General features: G+C 70.0%; 1 protein-coding gene across 4 annotated transcripts; it reads left to right on the forward strand.

Annotated features, from left to right (window-relative positions):
- The first annotated feature begins 351 nt into the window (after positions 1 to 351).
- Positions 352 to 9,873, forward strand: EGFL7 (EGF like domain multiple 7). 4 transcript variants are annotated; one of them, XM_043470101.1, is made up of 10 exons: positions 353 to 546; positions 1,928 to 2,012; positions 5,686 to 5,807; positions 6,036 to 6,152; positions 7,143 to 7,258; positions 7,411 to 7,506; positions 7,611 to 7,775; positions 8,478 to 8,542; positions 9,168 to 9,330; positions 9,527 to 9,873. In XM_043470101.1, the coding sequence occupies exons 3-10, from the start codon at positions 5,728 to 5,730 to the stop codon at positions 9,547 to 9,549; spliced, it is 825 nt and encodes a 274-aa protein (XP_043326036.1). In that variant the 5' UTR covers positions 353 to 546; positions 1,928 to 2,012; positions 5,686 to 5,727; the 3' UTR covers positions 9,550 to 9,873. The 4 variants fall into 4 exon arrangements, with proteins under 4 accessions (XP_043326039.1, XP_043326036.1, XP_043326037.1 ...); XM_043470104.1 differs by lacking the exon at positions 7,411 to 7,506 and having other exon boundaries at positions 352 to 546; XM_043470102.1 differs by lacking the exons at positions 353 to 546; positions 1,928 to 2,012 and adding an exon at positions 3,044 to 3,064.
- Positions 9,874 to 10,152: the final 279 nt, after the last annotated feature.

Genomic DNA, 10,152 nt, shown 5'->3' on the forward strand with positions numbered 1-10,152 from the left:
ACTCCCATGGCCCCGCCAGCCTGGTGAGACCAGGGCCTCGGGAGGGCGCTGAGTGCCAGGCACTTCCATCACACGTGGGGCCCATCGGGCCCCAGGGTCACCAGGTGGGCCCCAGCAAAGTCTGCGGCTGCTTCAGGATTAGACCCTGAAGTCCCCGGGGAGCAGCTCCCCCAGCCCTGCCCCAGCCGCCCAGCCGGCACCCCCACCCCCCACAGCCCCCCGCCCGCCCTCAGCCTCCTGTTTGTTCGCTGACAGATCCCGTTATCAGCGGGCAGCACACACAGGAAGTCCGGCCGGGAAGGGCCCATCCCAATCCCGATTTACACGGGACAGGAGCATAAAAAGCCGCCCTTCCTCGGCCCGGGAGGAGCCTCCCTGCCCCGAGGCGGCCGGCCCCATGGCCCAGGAGCAGGCTCCCGCAGACCGGACAGGCGGGCGGCCTCCAGAGGCGCCCCGAGGCGGCGGGCGAGGGGCGGCAGGGCCCACCCCCGGCCCGGGGAGGCGGCAGAGGTGGCCATGGCTGAGCTGGGGCACGGGCAGCAGCAGGTATGGCAGGGGCGGCCCCGCAGGGACGGGGCGCAGGCTGGACGGGGCGAGTGCCCTCGGCAGAGGCTCCCCTGACTGCGGGCACCTGTGGGCTGAGCGCCGGGGGCTCTCCGCTCCAGGGCCACCTCATCATCACCCCTACTGGTGCCATCCTCACCTTGGCCAAGGGCACCCGCTGGGGAGGCCCGATCTGGACGCCAACCTGGCCTGCTCCACCCCCGTACTCGGCGCTGGGCGGCCCAGCAGCTCCGTGACCTGTGGAAGGGGAGCTGGTGCGGTGGTGACCCTGCCGCCGGACCCCCTCCTGGGCCGCCCTGCTCTCCCGGGGAAGCCCCTGGGGTCGGCAGCAGCCCCCCCCCACCCTGCCCCACTGACCCCTCTTCTCTGGGACCGGCGTGTCCCAAGGGCATCCCCCACGGGTGGGCAAACACCCCAAGGGTGTCGGGGACAGGCGCCAGAGGGGAGACAGGAGCCCCAAAGCCAAGTCTGCAGCCAGGATGGGCCGTGTGGGGCTGGCTGGGGGTCGGGGAGAGGGACGACTTGGTAGGGCACAGTGTGGGCATTCGGGGGTCCCCCTGGCACCCTACAGGAGCCTCCTACCCAGAGCAGCATAGGTCCCCAAGGGGACACAGGGACCTTCCCGGCCCCTCCCTGTCCTCCCCAGCCGTCTGTATGACGAGCACCCACGTTCCAGCGGAGAACGCAGAGGCTAACCCACCACCCGAGCGGGGACCAGCCCATCCAGCGCTCCAGGCCTCCCCTTTTTGGCTCAGGCCGGAGGTCAAAGGGTCAAGTGACCAGATTCAGGGGCTGGATGGGGGCAGGGGACAGAGCAGGGCAGCTTTCCCCTCAGTGCCCCCTAGGCCTGGCCGGGAACTCTTTACTGCCTGGGACCGCCTGCTGGGGTTGGAGGGAAGAGACCCCTCCAGTGGCAGGGCGCCCCCCCCTTTAACCATCCTAGCATTCCAGCAGCGGCTTCCCCAGCCGCCTTCAGAGCACCTTCCAGGGGCTTCCGGGCCCCTTGGTCCAGGAAGGGGCTCCCGTCCAGCCACCTCGGGCCCCTTCCTTCTCCTCCTGGGCACCAAGGGAGGTCTGAACCGGATGCCCTGGAGCTGCTGGCTCTGCCCGAAGGCCCCCTCCTCGTGTACCTGCAGGACGCCCACCCAGCACCCCGGGCTGTGCAGAGAAGCTTTCCGTCTGGGGGTCTCAGGACCCCTCGGCAATGAACACACCCAGGCCAAGGGTGTGGGCAGAGCTGCGTGGCCATCCGAGGGTGGGGGTCTGCAAGCCAAGTGCAGGCTGAGGGCCCTCAGCGGCATGGAGGCTGGCCCGTCTTGCCCTGGCATGTCAGGATGATCAAGGCTGTGTGTCTGACCCACAGGCACCAGGGAGGCACGGGCGGCCCCCACCACCCAGAAGAGCAGCTGCCACCAGCGTCCGGGGCATGAGGGAGCCCCCTTCCCCAGGTGAGTGCCCCGGGCAGCAGCAGGGGGCCTGACCCCGCCTGGGTACCTTTTACCTGCACACACATGCACTTAGGTAAACAGGGCCAGGGCTCGGGTTCGAGGGAGACACTGCTGAGACGGGCAGGCCCAGGGAGGGCTGTGATAATCCCGGTGTACAAACAACAGAGTTCCCAGGAGGGCCGGCCGCCCCACACCTGGTCCCCACTCTTCCGGCCGCTCGGCGGGCGCTGCTGCCTACTCCACCACCTGGGGCTGCTTCAGCCCACGTTGCAAACGTGCAAAGGGGCCTGGACAGGAGAGAGGACGGGCCTGGGAGACCCCCGCGGTGACCATGCAGTTGGGGGACTCCTCAGGGGCCTGAGGCGCACTCGAGGGTGGTCGCAACTGTCCTGAATAAAGGCAGAGACGGTGGAAGCCCCACAGGGCCCCTAACCTGGCACAGTGGCCAGAAGCCAGGCTCAGCGCACACCTAGGAGCCAGCAGGGCACTGCTGAGGCCGCCACCCCCATCTCCCCACCCCCCATCTTCCCACCCCCATCTCTAGAAGTCTATGCGCCCTGGGGGTCACTGCCCTTCACCCCACGTGTGGCTGCAGAGCAGCCGTCGCCTTTAGCCAGCCCCTGGTGCCCGGTGACCTGGTCCCCCCCTTGCGATGGCCATCCCCGGGAGTAGCTGCTCAGCCTGAGGCGGTGGAGAGCTAGCTACCCGCGGCCCGCGTGGGCTCTTGCCTCAGGGCACCTGGCCGCAGCCTCAGCCCTGCGTCCCGGGGAGCGGGCTGGGAGGGGCGGCCGCGATCGGGGGCGGGCTGTGCGTCAGGAGCCCCGGTTCTAGCTGACTCACTGCCCGGCCCCGGGGGCGCCGTTTGCCGCCGAGCCTCAGTTTCCCAACCTGCGCAATGGGGGCGGGCGGGGAGTTCCGCGCCCACCCGGGGCTCGGGGCGGGCCGGGGGCGGGCCGGGCGGGGCGGGGCCGGGGCCGGGGCCGGCGGGCGGGCGGGGCCCGGGCCCCTTGGCGCGGTGGCGGCAGCGGCGCGTGCGCGCCCCGGATTGGGCGGTGAGTGCGGAGGGAGCGGGGTGCCCGGCTGGGGGCGCGGGGAGCGCCGCGGGCTGGGGGTCTGCTCACAGTTCGGGCTGGGGTCCGGGTGGGGGTGCTGGGGCCGGGAAGGCGGGGGCCCTGGCCTCTCGCGGAGATAGGGGTGCGGGGGGGGGCGACGCGGAGCGACCGCAGGGAGCCCGGAGGTGAGCGGGCCCGGAGCGCCGGGCTCTGCCCCTCGGGCACCGACCCCCAGCCCGGCCCCCGGGTCTGGAGAATGGGCCCAGCGTCCTTGGCAAAGGGCGCCCCCTGCTGGTGACGGGTGACCCGGGCCCGGCCACGGGGGGCGGGGGGCGGGGGGGTTCCCTGGGCGGGGTGGGGGACGCCGCGGCCCCTTATCCCCCTATCCGGACCCTGCGGCTCCCCCGGGGCTTGGCCCGGAGCTTCGCGGGCCCGGGACCCCGCAACCCAGGCCAGCTGTACCCTTCGATGGCCGGAGGGGGTCACTTCACCCTCGCTCCCCGCTCCCCACGGTGCAGGGGGGAAGGGGAGGCGTGGGGTGGGCGGTGGAGAGGGCGCACCCCCAGGGAGGCATCTCACCCCGCGTCTCCGCATCCACCACCCCCGGTCCTGACGTCCAGAGCACCCCTCGCGGTGGAAGGGGGGACCCAGGGTTACCGCCCTGCAGTCGAGTCAGGCCCCTTGCTCTGCGGACTCAGTCTCCGGGGGTGGCGGCTGCGCGGTGCAGCGCGCCCCCCGCCCCCGCGCCTCGGGGCAGGTTGGGGGCAGGCTCCTGCAGACCCGCAGAGGGGATGGAGCAGTATCGCTTGTCATCCTGAAGGCAGCGCGGGTCCCCCTGCCCTGCCGGCCTGCCTGCGCTGGCTCCCCGCCCTCCTGGGGCTGTAACTGCAAAGGGAAACGAGACTGCTGGCCCCCAGCGCGGGAGGCCAGGGCCAGCCGCTTCCTCTGGGCTAGGAGAAAAGCATGACTTTCAAAAATCCAGTCTCTCCTTTGAGAAAACACGCTTCCTTCCTAACCAGCTTTCCATAGGTAGCGGAGGTGCTGGGTGGGTGTTTGTGGAGGACAATTACATGTGCACGAGGTGTGGGTGACCTCAGGGTCTGCCAAAGCTGGGAGGCCCCTTGCCTGGTGCTGCCAGCCCACCGGCCCGCCTCTGCCTTCCCGGGGCCCACTCCCAGGGCCACCTGTCCCCCCTCATTTCAATTCTTGCTGGGAGTGCCAGGCCCCCGAGTGTGTCCCTAACAGGGTGCCCCCCTGCAGAGTTCATCCCCTGAGCCGCCTGACTGCAGGATATACCCCAGCCCGGAAACTGCCAGGAAGCAGCCATCCGCTGCCATCCCCAATCCAGCACCTCAGCAGCCTCTGCCTGCTCTGCTCGGCCAGCCAGCCCTCCCCTCTCGGGCCCCCCACAGAGAATGGGGGGGTGCTCGCAGGAAGGACCCTTGTGCAGCTCTAGGGCCGGGTGGTGCGGCGGGTGAAGGCCTGGACTGAGCGCCCAGCTGAATCCCAGTGTGGATACAGGTCTTGGCGATGCTGGTGGTGGTCCCTGTCTATGGGACTGACCGTCAGAGCCAGAGGAAACTGGGTCCCAGGGAGGGAGGCGACTGTACCCGGAGTCTGCTGCCCGCCCCCAGCACACGCACAGGCTCAGCTCCTTCCCGTGCCCTGTCCTTCAGGGGACCCTGGGGGGACCTCAGATGGGGCTCCGGGAGCAGGGGAGCAGAGCGCTCCCCAGACCCTTGGCTGCACACAGCGACGGCAGCCCCGCTCCAGTCCCCTTGGCTTGTCATGCGTGGACCTTTAATTCTGGGCCAGGCTTTCTCTCATTCCCAGAAATTGCTCTGTAGCCCCCCTGGCTCCCACCCACCGCCAGGACAGGGATGTGATCGGCTCCACTGGCAGGTGGGTGCTGCTCCAACCCCCCCACCATCCGGGGCCCGATGGAGCCGCTGTCCTGGGAGCTCTGGAGGCGGTTTGCACCTCCGGTTCAGGCCCCAGCATAGGCGTGACCCCTCCCAAGGGCAGGCCCCGGCCCCACCCAAAGGAGGGCCTCCTGCCTGCCGGGCACCTACACCCCCAGGCTCCCAGGCCTGGGGCTCCAGGGACATGGGGCTTCGGGGACATGAGGTCCCCGAAGGCTGCCAGGGCCAAGCCAGCTGGGGTCGGTTTCAGGCCTGCCATGGACGCCCCAAGTACAGACCAGGGTTTGGGCTACAAGCCCTGCCTGCTGTGGAAGGGCCCCAAGCCCAGCCAGGGGAGGGAGGGGTGGTCCCCCCTCGGCTCGCCCTTCCCCGGTGAACTTGACCGAGCCCAGCAGGGTCCAGGTGCGTCTCTCCCCAGGCGAGGGCACCAGCTTCCATTTCCAGACTCCAGATGTCCTGGCCCTCCTGTGGTCCGAGGGTGGGCTGTATGTGGCTGGTGAGGGCCGGCCTCCTTGCTCAGGAGGGCTCGGGGGGAGGGGAGCTAGCACTGGCCTGGGGGCTCCCCTGCTGCAGTGAGCGGTCCCAACACAGCAGCTGAGCCGGGCAGGCGTCGCGAGCCGAGGGGACCGTCTCCCCCGTGGTGCCGGCTCGAGGGGGGCCCTGCAGAGGGACTTCACAGGGCTGCGCTCTGTGCTCCAGGCCACCTCGAGGAGAAGGCCGTTCCACCCGGAAACTCGGGCCATGTGGGGCTCCCAGGAGCTGCTTCCACTCTGGTTCCTGGTGCTGGCAGCAGGCGGCACGGAGCACGTCTACCGGCCTGGGTGAGCCGGGGCTCGGGGCCATGGGGTGTGCAGCCGGGAGCCCTCAGCCCTCCCCGGGGGCAGCCCCCAGTGTCCTGGGATCTGGCGTTTCCCTGCGGCCCCTGCTGAGGGTGCCGCTGGGGAATCCCCTGCCCGGGTCCCCGGCTCCCCTGGGCTCCTGGGCTGGAGGATCCCAGCCCTGGGAGCCCCCTGCTGACGCCCTGGCCCCGTCCGTCCCCACCCCCGCAGACGCAGGGTGTGTGTCGTCAGGGCTCCCCAGGGCCCTGTGTCCGAGTCCTTTGTGCAGCGTGTATACCAGCCCTTCCTCACCACCTGCGACGGGTACCGAGCCTGCAGCACCTACCGGTGAGCCCCCTGCACCCCCTGCCCGCCACATGCGAGCCCTGGGGCCGGGAGGGCCCCCGGAGGGAGACCGAGGCCCGAGCAGTGAAGGGCCTTGCGGAGGCCAGGTCCAAGTGTGTGCCGGAGACGGAGTCGTGTGTAACCTGGGCGGCCCCAGACTCAGGAAGTGACTGCCGTGGCTGCGAGAACCAGCTGCGTCGGCACCCCCACCCTCATTTTAGAGGGGTCCGCCACCTTGTCTGCTCCCCTCCACTTTGGGGACACTCCCACGCACCCCAGCATCGTTGGCTGCAAGACTTTTTCCCACTTGGCTCCCTGAAACCTGCCTCTTCCTGGTCCTGCCCTCTGGGCCCCAGGGGGCACCCCCTCCCCTTGGCAGCCCCCCAACAGTTACAGATGGAGATCCTTCCCCTCCTGCAAGACCCAGCACGTCCCAGTCTAAACCAGCATGGGCTGGCGGGTGGGAGGCAGAATCTCTTGTTCTTTGCTGTGGGGATGTGATGTGGTTGGGAAAGATTCTATTTCCCGCGAGGTTCTTAAGGACCTCTGGTGGGGAACGGGGACAGGGTGGGAAGCCCCTTTCCCTCAGGGCCTAGGCACCCCCCTCAGAATAGGAGACTCTCCCCGAGGCACCACCTCTATCTGCTCGACCCCAGGTTTCGCTGGGTTTCTGCCAAGCCTGGGCGTCCCGCTCCACACAGCAGCTGGGGGCAGGGAGGCGGCTCGGGCGGTGACCCTGAGGTGCCCTCCCCGGGGGAGAGGCCCTCTGGGGACACATCCGCTGACCTCGTCCATGCTGGGGGAGACGGCTCATGCAGCTCCCGAACCGCACGGGGCCGGAGCCAGCCCGGAAGGCAGGCGGATGGGGTGACGGGGTGGGGAAGCCAGGCCCCGGGGGTGGGGGGACCTGGTGTCAGCATGGAGCCCCTGTCCCCCCGCCGCCGCCCTGTGAGGGCCACAGGCCCTTCTGAGCCGCCACCCCCCACCCCACAGGACCCTCTACAGGACCGCCTACCGCCGCCACCCCAGGCCGGCCCCCGCCCGGCCTCGCTATGCCTGCTGCCCCGGCTGGAAGCGGACCGGCGGGCTGCCGGGGGCCTGTGGGGCAGGTGAGCACCCAGAGTGCCCGGTGTCAGGGAAGCGGAGCCCAGCAGGGCAAGAGCGGGTCCTGCGTGGCACCCACCCCCTGGCTGCACCCCGCCCCTGCGGCGGGGCCCCGGGCACCCTCCTGGGTCGCTGACAGGCCTGCCCACCCCCACAGCAGTATGCCAGCCACCATGCCAGCACGGAGGGAGCTGTGTCCAGCCTGGCCGCTGCCACTGCCCCGCAGGATGGCAGGGCGACGCCTGCCAGACCGGTGAGGATGGCACCTGGCCACCCCCAGGGTCCTGGCAGCCCCGAGGGGTGGGTCTTGAGGGGGCTCAGGGTGGGCGCTCGGGCCTGACACCCCCTTTCCCGCAGACGTGGACGAGTGCCGTGCCGGAGGGGGCGGCTGTCCCCAGCACTGTGTCAACACGGCGGGCAGTTACTGGTGCCGGTGTCGGGAGGGCCACCGGCCATCTGTGGACGGGGCAGCGTGCCTGCCTGAGAGAGGGGCCCCAAGGGTGACCCCAGGCCCCACGACAGGTAAGGTGCCGCTGTTCCTGGGGGTGGGGAGGGTGGGCCCAGGGGGTGGTGGTGATGGAGGGGTCCTGGAGGTGATGGGGGCTCCTGGAGGTGATGGGGGGGTCCTGGAGGGGATGGAGAGGTCCTGGAGGTGATGGGGGGTCCTGGAGGTGATGGAGAGGTCCTGGAGGTGATCGGGGGGTGGTGGTGATGGGGGGGTCCTGGAGGCAGCCTGCACGGTCGCTTCCCATGGGGACGGGGTGGGGGGGCCTTAGCTCAGCCACTGCTGCCCAGGGTCCCTTCACTGAGCAGCCAGAGACACAGCATCCCTGCTGGTGACGGGACATTATTACTTTTGGTACGCGCTGTGACACTTCAAACTCGTACCGTGAGTAATAATGCGCCGTCAGCAGCCCGGCACGGAGCACGCGTGGACGTCGGCCCAGACCACCCTGAGCACAGCGGCGGCATCAGGGACCCCGGCCCCCGGGCGGGCAGGCATGAGTCCCAGGGCCACCTCTCGGCCCTGGAGGAAGGCGGGGCCCAGAGCGGGGTGGGGGCAGGACTCAGCAGAGCAGCAGCTGGGGCTGGAACGCAGTCCCGAGGGCCGGGCCCCACGCTGGGAGGCCCCCCCCCACCCGCATGGGGCTGTGAGGCTGGCCCAGGGCGGGGGGCGCGGGGCGGGGAGCCGGGCCTCCCTGACTCCGCAGCTGCCCTCCCCAGGAGCAGACAGTGAGGTCAAGGAGGAAGTACAGAGGCTCCAGTCGAGGGTGGACGTGCTGGAGCAGGTGAGGCCCGGGCTGGGTTCCCCGGGGTGGGCGGGAGGGGCTCAGCCTGGGAGTGGGGCTCTGTGAGACCCGGGCTGGGTTCCCCGGGGTGGGGAGTGGGCCTCAGCCTGGGAGTGGGGCTCCGAGGGGGAGTCCTGGTGGGGCGTCTTCTTGGATGCCCACAGCCTAGGGTTTCCTTGGTCTGGGCACCATGCCCAGTGGATGATGTCTGGGACCCCAGGACATGACGAGGCGGGGACCCCACCAAGAGCCAGAACCTCGGTCCAGTCCCTCCCTTGCCTTTGTCCCTACAGGGACAGAGTGCCCTGAGGCCTTCCCACAGGGTTCTTGACCTGAGACCCTCTCAGAAGCCCCTGTCTCCCCTCCCCCAGCCCTTCTGACTGGGGGTCCCAGGCCTCGGGGACCCTTGGCGCGCGGGCCTGCGTGAGTCACCTGTGCTCCCGGCATAGCAGCCCCCTCTGGTGGACACTGCGGGGCCCTGCAGCTGGACCTCGGTCTGAGGGTCGGCGGTGCCTTGCCGGCCACCCTGTTGTCCTTAAATCCTTACGGAACGGACAGGGCGAGGGGCTGGCCCGGGGTCACACAGGTCTCCCCCCGGCTCCCCGGGGCCTTGCCAACCCCGCAGAAGCTGCAGCTCGTGCTGGCCCCGCTGCACAGCCTGGCCTCGCACGCCCTGGAGCACGGGCTCCCTGACCCGGGCAGCCTCCTGGCCCACTCCCTCCGGCAGCTGGACCGCATCGACTCTCTGAGCGAGCAGATCTCCTTCCTGGAGGAGCAGCTGGGCTCCTGTGAGTGCTGTGGGCCCCGTGACCTCCCCCCAACACACACACACACACAGCCTAGGACCCCTGCTCCCACCCAGAGGTCAGAGGTGTAGGGCAGGGCCACCATGGGCTGAGTGGGCAGGTCTGGCTGGGCCGGAAGGTGCTGAGAAACGGTGACCTCTGACCCCATCCCCACCCACACCCCCCCATCCACCCACAGGTTCTTGCAAGAAGGAGGTGTGACAGGCCCACCGGCCCAGTCCTGGCTACGGAGAGCCCCGAGAGACTCTCCTGACCCCTGCCCCGCCCCGCCCCATCTCTGCTGACCACAGTGGCCCCAGGGCCCACCGCCCCCCTCCCCCGGGGCGGGGCGGGGTGAGGGTCATCCTGTGTGAACCCAGCCCCAGCCAGCCAGCCCCCTGCACCGCGGCCGACTCTCGGGGCCTGTGGGCCCACGGCCGGGGACGGTACGAGGCACGTTGCCCAGGGCCTGGGGCCTGCGCCCCTCGCTGGGCAGCCCTGTCCTTTGTGAGAATAAAATGAGGCTTGAGCCGCTGTGTCCGTGAAGGCACCTCGGGAGCGTCCTGAAGCTGACGGGCCTCCCCCAGGCCGACAGCCACGGGCTGGGAGAGAGGCAGACAGCCCTCCCCCACCCCTGGCCCCCCAGGACAGGGTCTTGGCGCCGTCTCTCCAGTTTGTGGCTCAGCTGGTAAAGAGTCCGCCTGCAGTGCGGGAGACCTGGGTTCGATCCCTGAGCTGGGAAGATCCCCTGGAGAAGGGAACGGCTACCCAGCTCCAGTATCCTGGACTGGAGAACTCCACGGTCTGTATAGTCCATGGGGTTGC

The sequence above is a fragment of the Cervus canadensis genome, chromosome 5 (genome assembly GCF_019320065.1).
Source record: "Cervus canadensis isolate Bull #8, Minnesota chromosome 5, ASM1932006v1, whole genome shotgun sequence".
In the NCBI taxonomy this organism is placed as follows: domain Eukaryota; kingdom Metazoa; phylum Chordata; class Mammalia; order Artiodactyla; family Cervidae; genus Cervus; species Cervus canadensis.